Source organism: Genypterus blacodes, unplaced genomic scaffold, assembly GCF_046128005.1.
Source record: "Genypterus blacodes isolate CSIRO-AG114 ecotype Tasmania unplaced genomic scaffold, CSIRO-AGI_Gbla_v1 ptg000058l_1, whole genome shotgun sequence".
Lineage (NCBI taxonomy): Eukaryota > Metazoa > Chordata > Actinopteri > Ophidiiformes > Ophidiidae > Genypterus > Genypterus blacodes.
The window spans coordinates 736,786-759,256 of NW_027466870.1; the positions used below are offsets into that span (position 1 = coordinate 736,786).

The 22,471-nt window shown below is 49.8% G+C and overlaps 1 protein-coding gene across 3 annotated transcripts in view; it reads right to left on the reverse strand.

The window, feature by feature from the left end:
- Positions 1–20,273, reverse strand: part of midn (midnolin) — a 28,848-nt gene extending 8,575 nt beyond the window's left edge. Inside the window, exons 1-7 of one of the 3 annotated variants that reach the window (XM_076153011.1) lie at positions 20,148–20,273; positions 16,851–17,079; positions 15,128–15,215; positions 14,937–14,999; positions 3,769–4,368; positions 2,415–2,559; positions 1,915–2,241 (exon numbers count right to left, since the gene is read on the reverse strand). In XM_076153011.1, coding sequence (XP_076009126.1) covers positions 1,915–2,241; positions 2,415–2,559; positions 3,769–4,368; positions 14,937–14,999; positions 15,128–15,215; positions 16,851–17,071 — 1,444 coding nt within the window. In that variant the 5' untranslated portion in view covers positions 17,072–17,079; positions 20,148–20,273. Of the gene's footprint in view, positions 1–1,914; positions 2,242–2,414; positions 2,560–3,768; positions 4,369–14,936; positions 15,000–15,127; positions 15,216–16,850; positions 17,080–17,350; positions 17,644–19,183; positions 19,726–20,147 lie in introns of those variants that run through there. The other 2 variants (XM_076153009.1, XM_076153010.1) reach the window with 2 other exon arrangements.
- Between the last annotated feature and the right edge of the window lie 2,198 nt (positions 20,274–22,471).

The window sequence follows — 22,471 nt, forward strand, 5'->3', positions numbered from 1 at the left end:
ACAGGCACACACACACATACAGTGCTCCGTCCGCAACCACACACCAGCACATTCATTGTCTTTGTGCGTCTAACTGTGCTTGGCTGATCAGGTTTGCCGTCCACAACGCTTTCTGGAAGCGAGCAGGAATTTGCAGGGAGGAATTTAAGCCCCGACAGGCGAAAGGGCCGTCACACAGGCCATTCTTTCACCTCCTGGCTTTTTTCTTTCTCCCGAGCCACTGGAAGCCCTGGTTACTCAGCGAGCAGTTGGTAGACTGATGGACAGGATATAAGCACCCTTATGATGAATGGAGGCTTAGTGTTGTGGTTATAACCCCCCTCCCTCCCTCCCTCCTCCTCCTCCTCCTCCTCTTCCTCCTCATCCTCCTCTCGCTGCCCTCTACTTCACAGAGAAAATTCCTTCCAGAGCTGCATTTTTGAATAAATCTATCCATTTAAAGGCCAAATGAGCACAGACAATGTATTGATGCACAACACAGACATGGAAAGGGGGCGAGGGGAGGGAGGAGGAGGAGGAGGGGGGGACAGGAGGAGGAAGACAGAGAGATGGATTTAACAGACAAGGCTGTTTTTGGACAGTGGTTGGGGAGGAGGAGGGGGGAGAGAGGGAGGAGGGGAACAGTGGCGTGGGTTGTTGAGTGCAGACGGAGAAAGATGACAAGAGAGAGAGAGAGAGAGAGAGAGAGAGAGAGAGAGGGAGGGAGGGAGGGAGGGAGGGAGGGAGTGGGGGCAGTAAAGGAAAGGTCTTCCCTGAGTTAGGAAAATAAGCTGGTGTTATTCCATCTGTTCAGTGAACACTTGTTAGGGCGGTCGGGTTGATGGGCAGCACCTCTGGACGCTCCGTCTTAATCTCTGCTCAGCTATAATTAAAGGACTCTTTATTTCCTCGCTGCCAGCAGAAGGTCATCACACACCGGGCCGTGGCTGCACGTACAGACAATACACGCCTATACTCTTCCTTTAAACATCACACATTAATCAGACCCTCCCTGCATGAGGACTCAGCTGAACGAACCTGGCTCCATTTCCTCTGCAGCAGAGCCGGGAGGACTAAGCTGCCGGCCGGTCTAACCTTAAACACTATCGGTGTTGGACATCTGTCTGACACTTTGAACATCCTGTGTCTCTACAAAGAAAGGAGGCCATAAAACACACACACACACAGACTCAGCAAACTCACATTAACTTTGCTCTGAGCTCCAACCCTCGGGCTTGGGTTTGTCCAGAGCCAGCTAGGCCTGGATGCTTCATGCCCTGGCCCTAACCCATCTTTAAGAGGCAGGTTAAACCACTCAAACCCTAATCTTATCTAAACATAGCCCAGCCCAGGCTTGGAGGGGAAGTAAACCTATCACCTCTGCACACAAACACAAAGCGAACTTTACTGCTCGACAAGTGAAGCCTGAATGAACAGGTCTGGAGAAACGCTCCCATCTGTTCCTCTTATCTTTCACCTCAAAGCCTTACTGATACTGTACATGTAGGACTGTTTTCTCTAGTTCAACATTCCATTCACATGTTGTCAGCATTTAGAAAAGGGGAAGTTTGAGCTGCTGAGAACAATGGAGCAGGATCATCCTCAAAGAATTGGAAAAGAACAATGAAAACCTATGAAAACCAAGATGACTGAATTCTTTTGTATGTCGCAATGCAATCGTACAGTTCGGTAATGGAATGACACACTGCTGCTGTCTCTTTCTCTCACACACACACACACAGAGTCCCCCACAGCCGTGGCAACTGCAGCAACCGCCTGCTTCGCGAGAGCTTTTGACGAACACACCGTCTTTGTGTGCTAGTGTGTGCGAGTGTGTGCGAGTGTGTGCGGGGGTGTGGGTGTAATTCAGTTTGTGTACATGACATGGCTTGCATGAGCAGACCGAGGGGAGAGCGTGGGGTAAGATTCACTCACCGGGGGGTTTGCACATGCGGATCTGGCTCTGGCACTGCACCAGCGGGTGGAGAGTCGGCGGAGGGCTGCTGGGGATGCCGGCGGCGGGCACAGAGGTAGCTTTGGCGCAGAGGCCCGTCATGCCAGCAACGGGGGGCGAGGGAGGAGGCGAGGGGGCCGGGGAGGCCGGGGAGCTGCACTGGGTCTGGTAGCGGAGCTGGGTGAGGGAGGGGGGCATGCCTTGGTAGTGGCGCGTGGCGCTCAGGAGGTCGTTCAGGATTTGCAAGATGGTAGTGATGTCTCGCCTGGGACGCCCGGTGCTGTCCTGGCAGTTAGGGTGCAAAGTGCCTGAGAAAGAGAGAGAGAGAGAGAAAGTGAGTGTTAGGAGAAGAGCCTCGTTGTGCAGACTAATAAAAGTGAAGTTATGAGAGAAGCGAGTCTTTCAGTTAGATCTCCCGGCGTAAACGGCTCTCATGCTTAGAGCAGAAATAAATCTTAATGACAGCACAGCGTCGCCTCACCTGAAAATGTCCCTGAGAAGACTCCGGGAGCGTGGTTCACAAAGCTCTCAATGATGGCCCCGGGTTTACGGGAGCGTGACGAGGGACTAGAGCCGCCGCCGCTGCTGCTGCTGCTGCTGCTGGGGTTGTTGGTGCTGCAGTTAGCCTGGAGGACGAGAACATAACAAGACGGTGAGATTCCTACCACGAAAGTGTTAAAGCAGCAAAAAGCATACACCCAGATGTTACGGGTTACTGCCAGCACCCTGTGTTAGCAGCACGGGGTGCTGGACTGTAGGTAACCCATGCAGTCATGGAGCTGCGTGTCATGGAGCGACCCCAGAAGACCCCCACATATCTGCTTACTTCAAAACTGAGACCCAACCTGGCAACTTCACCTCAGCCTAACTCCCATCGCTCTGCTGAGATGTGAAAGTGAAATCGAAACCCAGGAATAGGTCTGTGTGTGTGTGTGTGTGTGTGTGTGTGTGTGTGTGTGTGTGTGTGTGTGTGTGTGTGTGTGTGTGTGTGTGTGTGTGTGTGTGTGTGTGTGTGTGTGTGGCCTGATGAGGAATAGCCATTTCCTTGTTCCCACTGCTTTACTGGCCTCTGGTTCAGCCTGGCTTGCTGTAAACTCATCTCCCCTACATCGTCGAACATCTGGTTCTGTTTCACTTTCCATAAGTTGGAGCTCCGGGAGCGAGAAAAAGCACAAACAGCAAAGTTGTTTGGCAAAGTGTGTGTGTGTGTGTGTCTGTGTGTGAGTGCATTTGTCTGTGTCACTGCTGCTCAAGTAATCCACTGTTAAATAAATGGCAAACATGTGCTTAATGGTGAAAGAACGACGTGTCGTAAACAGCACAAACTCGTTACATTTGTCTTTCGTCCTCCCTCCTCATCCTCATCCCTCATCTCAACGGGCATGAGGTCACTTAGTTGCTATGGCCTCTGACTTATCTGTGTGAATCCATGTGTGTGTGCGGACTCAGCCTGCACTCTTGAAATGAGTAATTGTTTGGGCCGCGTTGAGTTTTTGGAAGCACGCACGCACACACACACACATCACATGTACATAAACCTTCTTGAGATATGAATAAAGCTTGTGTTTTCCCCCCATGTTGCTAGGATATCTAATCTAATCAATCTAATGGAGGATGATTTAGTTGCGTGCATGAGACCGAGGTCACGCGGTCACAACCCTTCCCCTCCATTGTTCATTCATGAGAGGGTTAAGTGCATATGATGACATCAGTTATTTATGTGGAGCTGAAGCCATTATACGGCAAGCAAGAATGTGGGGTCCTACATTGTCACTGAAATGCGACGACGACAACAACAAACAACAACAACATGTGACGGTCCGAACGTGGCGTACCTCAGGGCAGACGACCGGGGCTACAGGGCTGGGCTGACCAATCTCCTGGCTGGGCTGGCCTGAGGAAGGCTGCTGGTAGTGGTGGTGGTTGTTGTGGTGGTGGTTGTTGGCCTGGGAGCGGAACAGACCCCCGGGCAAGTGGGACGGGCGAGGGGTGTTGGGCTGAGCAGGAGGAGGAGTGGGCAGGCTACAGTGAGCAGGGGAGGGCGACTGATGGTACATGGGAGGCAGCGGCTGGTGCGAGGAGTTCAGAGGGAAGGAAGGGGGGGAGGGGGAGGAGGAGGGCATCGGGTGAGGCTGGGGCAAGTGGTGGTTGGGGTGACTGTGCGGGTGGGGGTGGGGGTGGGGGTGTTGGTGTTGGGAGTGCTGGTGAGGGTGAGGTTGAGGCTGAGGGTGGGGGACGCGTGGTTGCCCCGAGGGCTGTCCAATGGCGGGGGCGGCGGCGGGCGTGTCTCCGTTGCCCCGGGTGATGACGTGTCTGTGCTGGAGCTGCGGCCCGCCAGACTGCTGCGCCGCCAACTGGAGCTGGACAAACATCATGTGGTCGCCGACCCGCAGGGCCAGCGTGAGCGGAGAGCGGCCAGACAGGAAGTCGCTGACCTAAAGGCAAACGAGAGGAGAAGAGCGACGCTGAGTCATTGAATTCATACAAGTTTATCATATGATGGCGGTTAAATATAAACAACAGAGCTCAGAGACGAGACACACACACACACACAGACACATCCTGCTATCAATCACCACTCTATAACACTGGCCTATTTACATCTGCTGCTGACTGCTGGATGAAGAGACCTATTGGAAAACACTCACACACACACACACACACACACTCACACACACAGACACTGCCCTCAGTCACTTCTTGGTCTGCAGTGTCATTCAGCGTGCAGACAAAGGCCACCCTTCTGCCTGGCCCGAGGCCTGAAAAATCAGTCCCACGTCCAGGAAATACACCCCACCCGCCTCTCTCACACACACAGAATGGACGATTGTCCGCCAATGTTTTTCGGCGGATCAGGAAGGACCGCTGCCCATTTTTGGTGCGGCGAGAATGGCGGCGGGAGCCAAGTGGACTGACCCACGCGTCGCACGGACACACACGCACGGATGAACACACACTCACACACACACACAGGGAGTTGTTATGACTTGGCTGGAGGATTCAAACTAGAGTCACACTAAGTTCTCTCATCCCTCCTCTGCGCACAGCTACAATGAATGTGTGTGCGTGTGTATTTTCAAGGGAGAGTCACTCGAGGGTCGGAAAGCATCTTCGGGTCTCGAGGACTCAGCAGTTAATGACGCATCAGGTTCTTCTCCAAATAGAAAACGCTGCGGCAGTAGCAAACACAAAGTGACGTCTCAGTCCAAGCTGCTCGGGACAAAAAAACTAAAAAGCTCCGCCGCGATATTTACTCCCGGGAGAGCGAGAGAGAGAGAGAGCGAGAGAGAGCAGAACAGGAAGACGGTAAGTAAGAGGTCCTCGGCGGAAAATAAGACACGCGTATACAAAGATGGAGGAGAGCGAGAAGGCTGTAATCCCCCCCAGACCCTCGCAGCCTTTGGAGTGTGCTTGTGCGCTGCTGGCCTGTGGTTAACCCTGCGAATCACCAGCCTCTGCCCTCCATCACTTCTCTCCCTTTTTTCTCCTTCTGCTTATTTATTTCTCTATCGACCACTGCCTCTCTGTTGCCAGGGTGACCTTTGCACATTGGTATTGACACGGTGGTGGAAAAGAGGACAGAGAGAGAGGGCGAGAGAGAGAGAGAGAGAGAGAGAGAGAGAGAGAGAGAGAGAGAGAGAGAGAGAGAGAGGCAGGTGGAGAGAGAGAGATGGGGGTTGGGAGGATCTGATGGCTACGATGCATGATGTAAATAATCCACGGTTGCCATAAACCAGAGTCAGGGAGTCAAACAGAAACTCGCTAATGGCTTGTTGATACTGTCCACACCCAGTGCGATGTGTGTGTGTGTGTGTGCATGTGTGTGTGTTTGTGGTAAAACAATAAACTCATCAGGCACTAAAAGTCTTTCTCTCTCTCTGGTCCCTGTGAGCGAGGGCAGGGTGTGGAGTGACAAGTGAGGACAGGGCAGGGGTGCTAAATGAGATAGCACTAAGAAACCCTGCGTACAAAAGGTCACCTATGACCTGACAGATGAGATGTGTGTGTGTGTGTGTGTGTGTGTGTGTGTCTGTTAGTGACCTGGGGGGGAACTCGGAGTAGAAGAGAATAGAAGGGGGGAGGAGATGCTGCCTGTGTTTGTTGTGTGTGTGATTGACATCTGTCAAGAGGATGAGACTGCAGTTTGCCAATCCATGATACTCCAACACACACAAACACACACACCCAGCAGCTCTGTTTGGTCTAATGAAGGCAGTGCTCTTGGCTACAGATGCATTCAGATGGAGTCACAGATTAGGCTTCACTCCTGGTGTCCCGGTGTCTCTCAGGTGACTCGGCACCGCTCGGCTCGGCTCCCGATCGCATTTCGCTTCCCTTCTCCCATTTTGATTTTATCTGCTGGGAGAGTGAAGGAGAGGAGACGCCTTGCTGCTGCTCGCTTCTGCCTCTGGACTCAACGTACAACTACCCTGATCTCAAAGAACATGCAAGGCTCAACATGTTGCGACTCAGATTCCAGATATCACACTAGCATTACTCAAATTAAGGTTCCTTTCTTCATCTACGTCCCTACTATGACTTAGAGGACAAATGGACGCCTCTGACCCGTCTCTTTGTTGACTGTACGCCTCTTTCCCCTACCAGCACCAGCATAGAGTCCTAAAAGGATTGTAAGGACGGTGCTGCACCAAAACCTGTTCTTTCATCATTTCTTCTTTTGAAGTCCAGCCGGGGCCTTAGAAGAGTTGGTTGGAATCCTAACATGTTTGTGTGTGTGTGTGTGTGTGTGTGTGTGTGTGTGTGTGTGTGTGTGTGTGTGTGTGTGTGTGTGTGTGTGTGTGTGTGTGTGTGTGGGGGGGGGGGGGGGGGGGGGGGGGGGGGGGGGCGCGGGGGGGGGGGGGGGGATTCAATGGTCTGAGATTGACCAACAATCCGGATGAATTCAGAATAAACCCCCCGATCACTTCTGCCTAACAGCTGAGCACTCAAATTCCAAGGAGGATGATTGGATTGAGGTAAGAAATCTACATTTGTCTTCATCAGAAAGGGTTGGTGTGTGTGTGCGCGCATTTGTGTGAGAACGTGAGCCAAAGAAGCAAACAGTAAGTGACAGCAAAGAGAGAAAAAGAGTAGGGGAGGGCAGGAGAGACGTAGCGAGGAGTCTTGATTACCCTTTAATGACTAGTGTGGATTATTCAAAACCACCAAGATGAAATTCATGTCCTCCTACTGAGCTCCTCCACGCCGCACGGCAGACTTCAAATTAGCCTGCAAGAAAAGCAAGCTCGCTCTCTCTCCCCCCTCTCTCTCTCTCGCTCACACTTGTTCTTTTTTTCTCTCTCCTCCTTTCCCTTTTCCCTCCTCCGCTGGGTTTTTGTCGCTCCTGGTCTTGGGAGTCTCAGTGCGTTGACTCATAAAAGTCAAATTTTGAAGTTGTTCGCACTGCACAAACCCACTTAGGTGCTCGCATACACGGGTACTAAAAATGCACGCAGCCATTCTCCTCCTCGCGGTTAAATGCGTTCTGACTCACACGGGGTCTCCTTGCACACACATACACACACTTACATACACACACCGCCCACCATAACATCTTCTTTAGGCAAGAAATTAAAAGGCCACAAACCCACATAAACAAAGACATTTCATTTGCAGAGAAAATGAAAGGGGCGACGTCTCAACTCCTATAATCGGAGCATTTCCACCCGCCGGTCACTCTCGCATCTTTCTTGCGGCTTTGTGTTCCCTCAGAAGATAAACAAAGGAAACCAGAGAAAACTTTCAGGTGTGGAATTCCAGTTTCGTCTGACATGCCATTTCCTGACACGCCGCGAACGCCGGGGCCAACAGTTTGTGTGTGTGTGTGTGTGTGTGTGTGTGTGTGTGTGTGTGTGTGTGTGTGTGTGTGTGTGTGTGTGTGTGTGTGTGTGTGTGTGTGTGTGTGTGTGTGTGTGTGTGTGTGGGGAGCCGCGGGCTGTGGAGTGGAACACCTGAAATAGGGCCCGTTTCCTGAGGGAAGGGCGGAGGCGGAGGATGATACGGCGCGGCCTGCCTGCCTGCCAGAGGCTAGATTGGCCGAGAGAGTGATCGTGTAACAACAAGCCTCTTCCAGACGGACAGAGACCGTGTGCGCGAGCGAGAGAGAGAGGGAGAGAGAGAGAGAAGGAGAGGGAGTGTGTGCATGTGTGTGGGGGTGGGAGGCACAGGGGGGGCCTCTGGAGCTGGAGAGCGAACGATTCCCAGAGGTCTCTGCTCGCAGCTCAGCTCCAGTCCAAACATGCCTGTCTGCTTTCAGGAGCACAGCCAATGTAGCTGGCTCCCATTGACGTCAGGACAAACAGCAGATAGAGCTTTCTGGAACATCACAGGCAAACAAAAGAAGAAGGCTTCTCTGGTTGTCTTTAAGTCTGCAGCCCTCCTCCTCCTCCTCCCTCTCTTTTCCACCTTGCAGTCGGACTCGACAAATTCCCAACCTTTACAAAAAGCAACGTACGTCTGCGTGTAGTGGTTTGTTATGATTGAGGCGAGGCGAGCGAGGCGAGGGCCCCACTTTTGTTGTTTCAAGGCAGACGGGGGAGAAACCGGCCCTTCATTGTTCTGTCCCTGATGAAGCACCAGCGGTATGCAAAGACAGAGCAAAGAGGCAGACGGGAGAGGTTACGCCCGAGGAGGGTCTGTGTTTGCAGAAAACACACGCAGCACAAAAGGTGATAGCGCTTCCATCCAGAGTACACAAGGCGGCGTGGCGACAGTGATACACAGGTGTCGATGAAGGGCTGTCCCGCGTAATTACCGTCATCCCTTCCTCGCTAACAACCCGACCCCTGAGCCACCCTCATCAAGCGCGCTGTTTTGGCTGTTGGGAGTTCAAGGGTTGGCATTTTGTTTAGCAGATGGCGCCGGTTGCTATGCAGTTATAGGGGAGAATATGATAAGGGGGCAGTCACAGGAGGAGGGGTGGAGGAAACATGGAGGAAAGGGGGAGGATGGCAGGAGGGAGGGAGGGAGGATGGCGAGGGGGGATGGGGGATGCGGGAGATGGGGGTAGGGTGTCAGAGTGGTGGTGGGTGATGAAATATTCAGTGAGAGTGTGCCTTTGGCTCCTTCCCTCTTTTTTTCCTTCGACATCTCTGGCTGACAGTTTTATTTATTGGGGTCCCTGTGGTTCAAGGAACTCATTTGCAGTCGCTCTTCCTTTGCACACTAAGCGAACTGAGGGAGAGATAAGGAGAGAGGGAGGAAGAGGAGGCTGCGAGAGAGGGAAGGATAGAGGGAGCTGGCAGCACTGAGCTGACATTCATGAACAACTGAGCAGCTTTGTGCGGGAGAAAAGAGGACTGAAGGGAAGGAGCCCTGAGAGGAGGAAGCAGAGTCCTCCAGCCATGTTCCTCCTCACAACACAGTTGCTCACCTGTCCAACAGCCAGGTGAGCGTCAGGGGTTTAGGAGCGATTCTTCATAATGAAGCCCATCGATCTCCATGTTTGATCGCACCGGGACACTATTGATGTCTCTGTGCAGACACACGTCGGCTAAAGATGCAATAACACAATCTCAAAAGAGAGAAGGAAAGGGAAAAGAAAATCAATGACTTGCATCATGCGCCCCAAATCCTAAAAGCAACCATGGAAGGGGGATCTTCAAAGGCCCCATTAGATAGCAAGGTGTCTGCAATGTTGCCTGGAGAAGAAAGCGATGGGAGCGACGGAGGATCAGCCGGCCATCGCCGAGTCTGATCAGCTGAGTGAATAGGAAGTGATCGGAATGGCAAAGTTCAAACTGATCGGGTTCCTGCTGAAGCTCACACTCCTCACCCAGCCCCCCACTCTTGATCCTCACACTCCTAACTTTGAACAACACCAAGCCACACACACAAACTCAGCAGCCGTCACTTTGTCCGCTCGTGCCAAGTTTGACAGCGACGACGCACCAACCGCTGCGGTTCAACAGTAGCATATACTCCTAATTGACTTCATTTGATGTGGAGGTGGGCTATCAGACGTGATATTCCTGGCCTCCATCCTCCCACTCACTCACACACACACACACACACTCGCCACACTAGTCATAATTCCGGCTACTTGAATCAAAAAATCTCACAGCCGCCGGGGGAAACGGAAAACAATAACGGTCACGACTCAAATATGGAAGACTCCCCGGCCGCCGCATGAAGAAACGCACACAAAAGGTATTAAAAATGGATGTTGGCTCCTACACTCACACACACACTCAGACACTACACACACAAGCACCAGCGAGTGGATGCATATACATAATGGGACAATGAAATCCTCCATCTCAAAAAACACACCTTGAGTCCCTCCACCCATCCCCAGCACCCCCCACACACACTCACATACACACACCTCCTCCTCTCCCAGTGTGTGTGTGAGCATCACAAAGGGGATTACACAGGTGCAGGAATACACAGTGATCAGCTTATTAATGCCATTTCCAAGGCCAGGATTTACATGAGTGGAGACTGAATGGGCCTTTTGAATCCACATTGTCTTTTCTTCCCATACACAAATTTGATTTACACATTCAGCAACAAATTAATTTCTGTAGCTTTCATTTAGGTAACAAAAAGGCACATATTACCATTCTAAAGAGCAGAGACTCTCTTAAGCCCTGCGCATATAAAAAGCCTTCATTTCAATGCGAGCAGGGGAGGAGTGCGTGTTTTAAAAAAAGGGGGAGGATCCTCTCTCTCTCTTCCTTTCTTTCCTTTTTTCTAAACTACAGCCTGTCCTCGGTCATCTTTCAATCCCTTCCACTCCCGAATTCTCAACGCAATTACTCTCCAAAGATTTCCAGTGGCGTCGATGGGGCTGATTAACTGGCGTGGAGATAAGGTGGGAGCGGGGAGCAGGGACACAAAACGAAACATATTGACCAACTTCATTGAGCTGTTGTGCACACACACACACACACTCGTGCACAGGCATACAGATATGCACAAGAGCAAACGCGCCCATGAATCTGCATGCGCCGCCCATCTCATGGCGAGCACACACACACGAACACACATCCTGGGTTTGTTATTTGTATAAAGTAAGCATATTCCAGCTATTTCTTGCTTTTGGCAGATTCACAGGAAAAAATGCTCTGTGTCCTCTTCCGTCTTTATTTCCATCCTTCCATTAGTTTCTCTCCCCTATCTATTCAGTCACGCGTGTAGTCATCCTCCCCATTACCTCCAACACGCACAACTTGCATACACACACACACCAATTTGACATGCTCCAGAACATGTGTGCAGATCTCTTTCTCTCCCTCTCTCTCTCCTCCTCCTCCTCCACCTGTCTGGCCCACCATGCTCCCCCCCTCTCTACCCCTCCACCCTGAGGGAGCCAGAGGAGGGGAAATGTAGAGGGGTGACCCAGAGGTGATTCCTCGCGAGATTGTTAAGATCCGGGCTGGTTTGCATCTGTCCACATCCGAGACACAATGACAAAACGGTGCCGTATCCCAGACTTCCTTAAAGACGCGGGAAGTCAAGGGAGGAGCGAGGAAAAAGGGGAAGTAGAGTAGCTACTGTACGTAACAACGTATTCCACAAAGGGGGGGGGGGGGGACGCGGAGGAATGGCAACACACAACCGCCTCCCCAAAGCAATCTGGGTTGCTGTTCCAAGGCTAAATTTGTCAATCTCTTGCCCGCTGAGCTTTGCCTCCAGCTGGGCCAGGCATTGATTTTGGGAACCAGTTTGCAGTGTAGAAGCTGCGGTCAATTGGTTATGGCCGACGTCTGCGGGTGTGTGTAGGATGAGAGGGTAGGGAGGGGGGGGGGGTCACGGGGGAGAGCCCAACTTAAAGACTGACCCTCAATCATTGTTCTGCGTTAGAGGGTTTGTCAGCTGGGCAGGTTTGGAGCTCATGCTTTAAGACAGGAACAAAGAGGTGGCTGCATGGGGGGAAGGGCAATGGGGGATGGTGAGGGTGATGCCTGCCTGCCTGCCTGCCTGCCTGCCTGCCTGCCTGCCTGCCTGCCTTGCCTGGTTGGCTTTTATTCTAACGTCAATGTGCATCAATGAGCAAATAGTCCCTGTGTGCAGAGAGGGGGCATATAATCCTTCTCTTTCAGTCAAATACCAAGATCAATAGAATAGGAGATGCGATGTCACAGCCCTGTGCATATGCCACAGAAATTGTGACTATTGCTTTCATTCCCCTCTCAGCGCCGCCCGCCTCCTGTAAATATACTGTACATTAATTTTACTACCAGGATCAGGCGTTTTCTCATTCTCCCAGCAGGATCAGAAATCCTCTTAAATATACCCTGTCAGCTCTGTGTGTGTGTGTGTGTGTGTGTGTGTGTGTGTGTGTGTGTGTGCACACACATCCTCTATTTAGCAGCCGGAATGAGAGAAGAGTAGAGAATGCAGATATACTTTGATGAGCCGTCACGAGGCAGTGGCTTAATACAGCTTAGATGTCATGCAAAAAAGAAGAAGAAGAAGAAGAAGAGGAAGAAAAAAGGCTACTGAGACACCAGAGGTGGACTTAAGGCGGACTGAGCCGCTCCTCCTTGTTCAGGCCCGGCTGGCCGGCGCAGTCAAAGCGAAGCGGCTACGACCCAGTTAGCCGGACTTGCAAACCGCAGCACATTTAAATTATAGGTCCCTGAAAGAGCTGTTAAGCAGAAACGAGAGAGCGAGAAGGAAGCGGAAGGAGGGGCAGGCAAAGAGGAGGAGGAGGAGGGCAGAATAGAATCCCATTTTGATAATTACTAGGGCTCCTTTTCCATAAAAACGCTATCTATGGAGTTCCGCGTGAGTCTGAAAGAGAACAAGCGGCTGTCACGTTCAACCTTGTCGACTAAGGAAGCTGGAAAGCTTCCAAGAGAGTCACGAGGTCCATGAGAACACATTTCCAGGCAGGACATTGATGGGTCAAGCATGTTTTTGTTCTCTGAACACAATTATAAGCAGGGATATTAACGGAAACGATTGAGCACAGTTTCACTTTCACTTCTCTCTTTGGTTTCCACCTCCTTAGAGGAAGCAGCCTGTGCGGACCACTATCTACCCTCCCACATCTCGCCCCGGCTATTTTTGGGTTCCCGGGCATATCTGTTATCGTGTCAGACACTTTTAAGAGCTAAGTGCATTGATTGATTTTTGATAGCCCCAGAGTTGGTGGTGTGCGTGCGTGTGTGTGCGGGGGGGGCAGGGGTGGGCTGGAGGAAATGAGGGAAAGCTTTTGTCTTCCTATTTTCTAATCTTACCCAGATCCGTAATCTCTCCGCAATCCATATCATTCCATTCCCCTTCATGAATTATGAAGAGGAATCCATTTCCCTGGGTGAAAACACAATAAAGCCTCTTTTTTTTTTTTAACCGGCTCTTTGTTTGAACTCTGCCCTGCTTTCTGTTTCTCGCCCCACCGTGGGATTGTGATTAAGAGTACCGGAAACATGAATGCATCGCTAGCTTTGCAGTGAGGCATTGTTGAGAAACAACTAAGCGTCTGACTCATACTGACGAACGTAAAGCACAAGCGGGAAAATACAGGAAGAAGGACTGAGAGAGCGAGAGAGAAACAAGCTGCTCTGGGATGGCGGTTGAGATATCATCTGCTTCTGCTAGCAATGACAAGTCGCTCATGGCTGCCCAGAAAAGGCACAGCACATGATGGGCAAGGCTGACTTCCAGCCCACTACTGCCCTGAAATACACACACACACATCCACGTAATACACACCTACACACGCTCAGTCATCTGCTGTCAGTGCTACGAGAAGCATGCTGAGTTCACACACACAACAGGGCCAGGATTTCCACCATAAAATTATCAGCAGGGAGTGAAGCCACACTGAGCCACACACTCCCCCTATCTGCCGACGGCCCACATCCTCTGATAAAGCTCCCGAACCACGCGCATCATCATCATCATCGCGGTCGCCGTCGTCATCCTCCTCTTGATGGATTCGTCAGGATGCATGGTGCCGCATCGCTGACACGCAGCCGGTTCCTTTAGCGTCCAGTTCGGCCTCTTTGACATCAGTCAACAACGCAACGCTGATGCACTTACGTACGTCTCAAGGTTACTCAACGCTACAGGAGGAAGTTGATTTGAATCTGTCAGCTGCAGCGGTGTTTCATACGTCACTCGCTGTTGTGCACTGAACTTTATCGCCTCACTCCTCCCTCTCACACACGCACACACGCTCTGCGGCCAGCGCGGAAGAGCTCTCGCCTTTTTCACTTTACTCTCGCTATTGATCATTTTGGTGAGTCACGCCGCACTGACTCAAACCTGTACCGTATTTTAGCACTCTTACAAAATGATTTTCACGGCATGTGCCAGCATGCCTCAGCTATGCATGGATGCTTCCAGGAACCCTATGCTAATATTGACTGAGAAGGCTGTCATCCTCTGTTTATGAGTGCGTCTACACTTGATCTGCAAGCAGCCTCGGCACACTTCCTGGAAACTTTTGTGTGTGTGTGTGTGTGTGTGTGTGTGTGTGTGTGTGTGTGTGTGTGTGTGTGTGTGTGTGTGTGTGTGTGTGTGTGTGTGTGTGTGTGTGTGTGTGTGTGTGTGTGTGTGTGTGTGTGTGTGTGAGCATAAAGCACAGAAAGTGGTGGAAAGAGATGGCAGATAAAGGTATAAACAGTCAGGAGAAAGAGAGTCTCATGTGCTAGTCCTCTCTGCAGCTCACGAACAACTATGGTGCTCGCTCTGGTTTTGTTCATTCTCTCTCTCATACACACACACTCACAGATGTTACTAGGATACAGGAGGGTGTTGCTGCTTATTATATCCTGACAGCTCACAGTGGATGTCTAGCTCGGCTTGGCTTGTTTAAGAGGCTGAGATTAGACAAGCAAAGAGGCTTGTGCAGCTTGCCTCCCCCCTCTCTCTCCCTCTCTCCTCTCTCTCTGGGTTTTGCTCTGTACTTATCCAAAGCTACAACCCATACCCCCCCATGCAAACACACACACAAGGCCTAAGCTCTTATTAAATAACAGCATGTAAGCCGTCTAACGTTGCTGCATCCATATCATTCCAGTGTCGACACAGTGACGGAGACTCTTACCTGAGTTTCTGTCAGACTCTCCAAGGCTTGCATCACCGACTGCTCGGGTCTGGATGCTTGAGACTAAAAAGCACAAAAAGTAAAAAAAACACATTGGCATAATTGACTTAAAAATGGTCACGATATCAACAGTGAAGGGAAATTGCAGACACATAAGCTGTTTGTGTGTGTGTGTCTGTGTTGGGCCTCACCATTAGGCCTGCTTCAACTGTTGGTACAAGTGTTAACTTGCTTCCATCCGAGATGCCAAGATCCTGAAGTTTGCCTGAGCGGAGTCGCCTGTGGGGTCAGAGAGAGAGAGAGAACAACGCAATTAGACAACGCTGACAATATCTTTCCTCTTCAAAACACACACACACACACCCTTCAGCCAAGGAGGGTTGGGTGGGGGGTGAGGTGGGGGGGGGGGTCGGGGGCCTGACTTCAAAACGAGTTTAAAAAAAGAGCCGTGGGTGAAAAGCTCCATGAAAGAGAAGTATTGATTGGGCTGTCATATTTCAATTTGGAGTATAGTGGAGCTTGACAACTGCTTTGCCGTGGATGTTTGGCACCACTGCCACATGCCTAAGTGGAGGTAAGTGTTTGCTTTTGGCATTTTGGGGTTGGACGACGAGGGGACCAGAGCCCTCCGTGCCCAAAAGCCAAACCGCAATATTTTCTGGAATTAAAAAAAAAACAAAGATTGCGGGTTTGAAAAGAACCTATTACCAACACTGCCAGCCCATTGTTCTGTGCCGGGCTGCAGAGTATCCTGACAGCTGCCTGTGCAACTCAATACTTTAGTATCTGCCCCAAAGTAAGAGCGAGGGGGAGAGGGAGAGAGGGCGTTTGTCGTATGCTTTAGCTCTTGCGAGTCTTCCTATAGTCTCCTGCAGCATGTTTTAGGCCGGCCTACTGTACGGGGCTTGACCCAATTCTCGACCCGTGCGTCTGAACAAAGACACTCAGACGCTGAACCACTGCAGCTCTCCCCCCGTTTTTAGAGGAGCAAGAAAGGGATTAAAAAGGGGGTTTTAAAGGATAATGTGATTTGTAGGGTGATTACATTGGTTAGGAGGGGATGGGCGCTGAAAACAATGCAGACTACTTTGCATGGAGTAAAGCTCTCATACCACCACCCATGCCATTGTTTGCTCATTTAACTCCTGCCCTGGTGCATTTGGGCAAACATGTTGACGCTGTAGTTTTGTCTTAGGTTTCTCAAGACCATACAATAGCAGACCTTTAATGATTTACCCATTGTCCGTGCAGAGACGTACCCGGTCTGCTGTGCTGTTAAGGCAGCATTCTCTGCTCTAACACACACACACACACACACACACTCTGACTGGCCTTTAAAAAAGGGACACGGATGCCTCAGAAACCAACAGAGTCACTCTCCTTACAAAGCTATCTGCAGTTGCTTTCTTACTTTGCTGCTTCATACCTCCTCCAAGTGCACAAGTGGATCTGCTTAACATTACTCACAAATACGTCATTGCAGCAGAGTAAATAGATTTACAGGCTTCCTCCTGTCTGTGACTTCACCCGTCAACCTTTTAACACAATTGGTGCACGCTGTTTTAACAATTCAGTCAAGCATTCGTGTTTATAATAAAAGGAGCGATGAGTCAGTATCGTCTTTGTTGATCAGCTCATCAATAATGTTCCAGTAACCGGTGCGTAATTCCAGTACGGATCATCCTGTTGACCAGTGGCGTGATTCCCATACAAAACGCACCCGCGATTGTCCACATAAACGCATAAAAGTACGCAGTAAAGTCAAACAAATGCATCCAGGCTGACGTTTTACCAAAGAAACAAAGCTACTTATTTATGATTATTGTGTTTGTAACGGGAATCTGCGTGCGTGATCACCGTGCGGAGATCCGTTTGGTTTCGTCACTGGCAGGAAATCGGTGTTTCTATACTTACGTTTCTTTGTGCAGAAGGGCGAGTCTCTCTTTCGGTACTTTGAGTCTTTGCGACAGCCTCCTCTTCAGTCCCTCCACGGTCTCCTCCTGGGGCAGGGAGAGCTCGAAGCGTGTGCCGGTGGTGGAGTGGATGTATAGATTCATGGAGGGCTCAGTCGGGACGGCCTCGCAAGACGAAGCCCCGCGACTGGTGCAGCTCCGGGCGCTGGGATGCTGGTCCATCCGATAACCTGTGGTCAAGAGAGGGCGGAGGGAGACTCAAAAACGAGCAGAGCGAAGGAGGAGGATGAAGACGGAGCAGATCCTGGGTCCCGGGGTTGTTAGAGAGAGGCGATCTTGGAAATCAAAGGGTGCATTAGGGATCTCTCTCTGTATGTGTCTCTCTCTCTTGCTTTTCTCTCGCTCTCAGTCGGAATAAAGCCCCGTCCGCCTCTTCTCTTCTCCGGTCTGTATCATGAGGATACTCGCCCAAACAAAGTCAACTACACGCGGCTTTCGTACCTCTTTCTGTCTTTGTTTTTCCAAGGTGCGAGTCAAAAGTCTCAAGAGTCCTAAATGCTACATAGATACAAGACAAATACCGGCGAGAAACGCGAGGATTTGTCAGCAAAAACGGCACAAAATAGAAATCCCTCTGTGTGTTTTTGAAGCTTTTGTAAGCTTTGGAATGAGGGGGGAGAAAAGAAAAAACACTGCGATCCGTGAGATGCAAAGCCTCGCTCGGTTAATACAACGAGGCTCTCCGCTGCACACTCATATCCACGGCAGCTCCTCGGAAATATCGACAATGAACACTGTCACAAAGTATCCCACTTCCACAATCGATAAGACACGCCCACGAGCCCCCGGAGAGCGAGCAGCCAATCACGGCGCAGCTCCGCCAGGACGCCGCTAAGCTCAGCCAATAGGGAGGAGAGATCCACACCCACGTGGAGGGCAGCCGAGTTTAAGCCATTCATAATAAATTACACCATAGAACTCAAATATGTCGCCATACCACAGTGGTGCCCAAGCTGGGGTCCGGGAGGGTTTTCAGAGGTCACCGAGAGAGATCCAAAGGTCCTGGTGAAGGTGAATTTCTCGTCAAAATGACGAGAAATTCACTTTTTTTTTTTATTCTAAGACCGCTGTTTCTTCCGTTGAGGCAAAGCTGTCATGTCCCATCTACCTTCTTTAAACACACATCTCAGACGGCACCCTGGGGAGAAGACGCCAACACCGCCCTCGATAACAAATAGCTCTATCTGGCCTATATCTTACTGACTAAACATTTACATTAGGTGGAGAGCGCGACTGGTTAGATCAGGTTCCTTTGTTTCTGTACCAAACAGAAACAGCATGAAAGTACGGTGCTCCTTCTGAGCGACAACACGACAGAAGACCAGCGGATTGCGCAGTGTGTCAACTGTAAATGTTAACTTATCAGGTTGACCGTCATGGCATTAATAGTGCTGACGCCATCATCTCTCTACTGACCTCAGCGACACGCAGAAAGCATTTCAGTGATGACGAATAGCATGTAAATGAATACTAGATGGGCTATTCGATCCAAGAACTAGGACACAATGTTTAGAGGAGTGCAGGCAACCGTGAAATACATTATATATGTTTCCTTTAACGTAAAAATGAACCGCACAGCCGCAGTAAACTAAATGCCACGTTTGTTTCCGCAAATCTCAGGTTGCCAGTTCGGTCAGATAAAGGAAACAAAGCAGAGAAACTTCCAGGAACAAAGATAATAACAGAACTGGAAGCATTTGTAGCATCACTCACCGGTAAAGCCTATACAACTCTTGAGGATACAGGATTTGGCCGACAAAAGGCTGCTAAGATACTCTATCGCCACCAAGTGGACAAAAAGAGAAACACCAACAATCCAAACTTCAGCAATCCTTTGTCTTGGTCTCAAGTTTGTAAAGAATATTTACTTATAACAGCAAAAAAAATGCAAATCCTCTGACATAGAAGCGGAATTGATTGAAACGCCACACCAAAACATATTAAACACTAGTGTGGTTACTAAGGTATAACTTTATTTGTATATAAAATACGATTAAATCTGAACCGGCAAAACCAGCAAGAACATTGCTGCCGGCGACTAAGTGACTGTGCTGACATCGACGTTAGCTTAATGATGTTCAAAATTAACATTAAAGGTTCATCCAGTCACTTGACAGAAGGCTTCAATCGATCTGCGATTGATTTATTGTCTGCAATCAATTTCCCTTCCCACTCGAAACAATACAGCATATGTCAAACTTCACCCACGGCGCCTTTACGATACAACCAGGGATGTAAAGATTGATTAAATACAAATGTCGAAGGTGTACTTACCAATAATTGTGGCGAAAACTGTAAAGCTCCGCGCAAAAGTCTCTGGTGTTCCCGTCTGTTCCCCCAGCTTTGGCATATAAAGTAAACCCAGACTGTGACAACACGCTTAAATTAATCCAAACTGTTGGCTATCCACAAAGATCACGCGTGTTTTCACTCAGTTCTCTGGGAGGGTCTGTGCGTCTCCCGAGGGACAAGAGGGGTAGACAAGCGGATGTGTCCTAAGATACCCCGCGTGTCTGTGTGTGTCTTCGCACCGGTTGGCGACGTGTGTGAGCTCAGTTCCGAAGGTGAGACACCTCTTAACAGCCTCCACTCCAATACGGTCGGAGAGGTGTGTTCTTGTTATGTCAGCGTGTGATTTAAGGTGGCTTCACCAGGAACAGCCAACGCGTTTCTCCTCAAACTGGGAACAATGTGCCCACGCAAAGTCGCCACAGATAAAGACGCCCAACTGCGCCAAAAAGCCTTTACTCTCACAGAGGGAGAGACGCTTTGATTAAAGGTGGCGGGGATAGAAACAGAAAACGCAACGCAGCAGGTCTTTAGTTTACCACCTTAACAAAAAGTAAATGAAACGACGCTTTAGCGATATCAGGGGTGTTACCAGCCTTTGACGACAGAAAGAAAACAAATGTCGCCGGGCAACGGATCAGCAAATAGGCTGCCTGGATACAAGGGCACGTAAGTAAACACAAAGTTTACTGGCAAGGGTTCATCTCAGCCCGTCAGGAAAAACACGAAGCATTTATAGGAATAGTTTTCCTTAGAATAAATCAGTTCTGCAACTTAGACTGGAGTGCAAACAGAGCAAACAAGCCCTGTAGCAAATCCATGTGTTTGTTCAGGATTTGCTTTGCAGTAGGAGGTATTTTAGTATTAGTTTCACCCTATTTGCATACATGAAGAGGGAAGACTATACAGTATATACATAGAAAGACAATCACTCTAATGAGCTGCTTACATATCTCACATGACCTCTGGAGTCACCTGGCCTGTAGCCGTGATCGACCCTCGGAGGAGCCGATGTGCAGGATCGCTGTTCTCCACCGCCGTGAAGATGCTTTCAACTACTGGCAAATATGGAATGACCTGGGCGACGGAGAGCCGTGGCGGACAGTAGTAATTACAGCGTCAAATAATACCATAGAGACGAATCGGCACCACCCAGACACAGTCGACAAACACACATTATCTCCACAAAGGCTGGCCATTGTAGGGCGCTGTGTTAGATTGTAGACCTACGGGTTAGAGTTGGCTATGTGCAACATGTTGACACACTGATAATGTCCATGTCGCACAGATAGGCGACAATCATCACAATAAGGTTCAGTTCAAGGACAGGAAAGATACTGAGCGATATAACAAAGGCAAAAGAAAAATTCTGATCTCTGCCAATAAAATATATCAGTTAAGATTTACTCAGGACCAAGACAGACTGTCTGTCTGATTACAGAGACACACTCCTCTCACTGGGCAGGGGAGGCTTTGCCCCACCAGCAGATTATCACACTGTCTGTGTGTGTGTGTGCATGCGTGCGTGCGTGTGTGCGTGCGTGTATGTGTGTATGTGTGTGTGTGTGTGTGTGTGTGAGAGAGAGAGAGAGAGAGAGAGTGAGAGATAGAGGGAGAGTAAAGAAACACTGGTGTTATCTCACATGGACTCCATGAGCAGACAAAGATGCTTATCTTTGCCTTGCCCCAGCATCTCCCTCTACCTCTTTTGCTATCTTCATCCCCCCGCCCCCCTCACCTCTCTGGGAGATGCTGACTCAGTGGAACAAAGTGAAAGGAGTTGGTCAAACTCTCTCCTTCAGCTGACATATAATCCTCTGTATACGAGTCAAGTGCTGCGCGCCCTAATGATGCTCATAATGCTAGCGGGGGCACATTACAGCACATGTGTACAGGATCGGGAGGACATTCAAGCCGTGAGGAAGCTAATGTGCATTGATATTCGTCGCTCCGGCTGTTGGAGCGTGAACTCATTTCAGCCAGAGATGGTTGGCTGTGTCAGCGCATCTGCCTGTCAACACAGCTCAGGACACGAGAACTTTCTGACCTCATGAGCCTGAATTAGACCTTGTATTTGAGGTGACAGTGACAAATGACAAAGGTGGTATTCTTATCACACATATCTGGATAAAACCTAATCAGCCAAGAAAAGTTCGAACATTGTCATAGTTCTGGTCCTGTCAGAACCCTTTCCAAATATGATTAAGTAAGCAAATTATTTTAAAAGGCCCAATGTATCATTAAGTAGCCTGAACCCCTAATGTTTGTTTATATATATGCATACATTGTAGTGGGATGCACATGAATAAGTCCATGATGGAGGATGCTAGAGCAACCCCCCTATGCAGAAGTGGACATGATAATGCATCACGCATACTTCTGGGAAGAGTTTATTGACAGGGGAGGAAGGCGGTGTGGGCGGGTCGTAAACATTTCACATTGGATATCAGATCTGCTGGGACAGAGCAGCCTGTGTGTGATTGTGTGTGTATGTGCGAGCACCAACACATGAGCTCTCATGTGAGAGATTGAGTGTGTAGGACATGTGTGGGCGTGTGTGTGTGTGTGGGTGAGCAGCATTCCTATCCATCAAAGTCACCAGTGGGCCGCCCTCTGCCTCGGGAGAAAAATGAACCGTGCCCGATGCACTCAGTCGGCTGCTGTTGTTCCCCTGCCACATTTCCTCCTGATTCACTCTGAGTGGCTGTGAGTGGGGCAGACACACCTCATGGACCAACACCACAATGCGTTTACAACATCATCACAGGAAGCTGACACACAAAGATGCTGCATACCTTACATGCTGACACAAAACGCGTGGACAAGGAGTGTCTCTCTGTCTCTCTGTAACAGATAACACATGCCAGGGTGGTGCAAAAACACAAAGGACAAAGTGAAAGTACGTGAGGCCAAGTTCAGGGTTGAGTTGGTGTTAAGGTTTGTCATAATGACTTCCGGTGGTAATCTTCATATCTCCTGTTTACTGAATATGAGGTCACGGCTTCACAGTTGATATAATGTATGATCATGTGGTGAAGTATAGATTTCTGGCTGTTATTATCGTCGTTCGGTGTTTGGCTGGCCTGCTTTGGAGTCCAGTCAAACACATTTTCCGTCTTTGCCTCATTGTAATTCTGCCAGGGTTCAAACTCAAAGAATGACAGAACTATCTAAAGATGGATGGCCCATTCTTCTCGGGGTGCTGGTTGTGATTTGGACCAGCGCTCAAAAACTTTGCCTGTTCTGCTCTTGATTTGGCCTCAGTGAAACCCA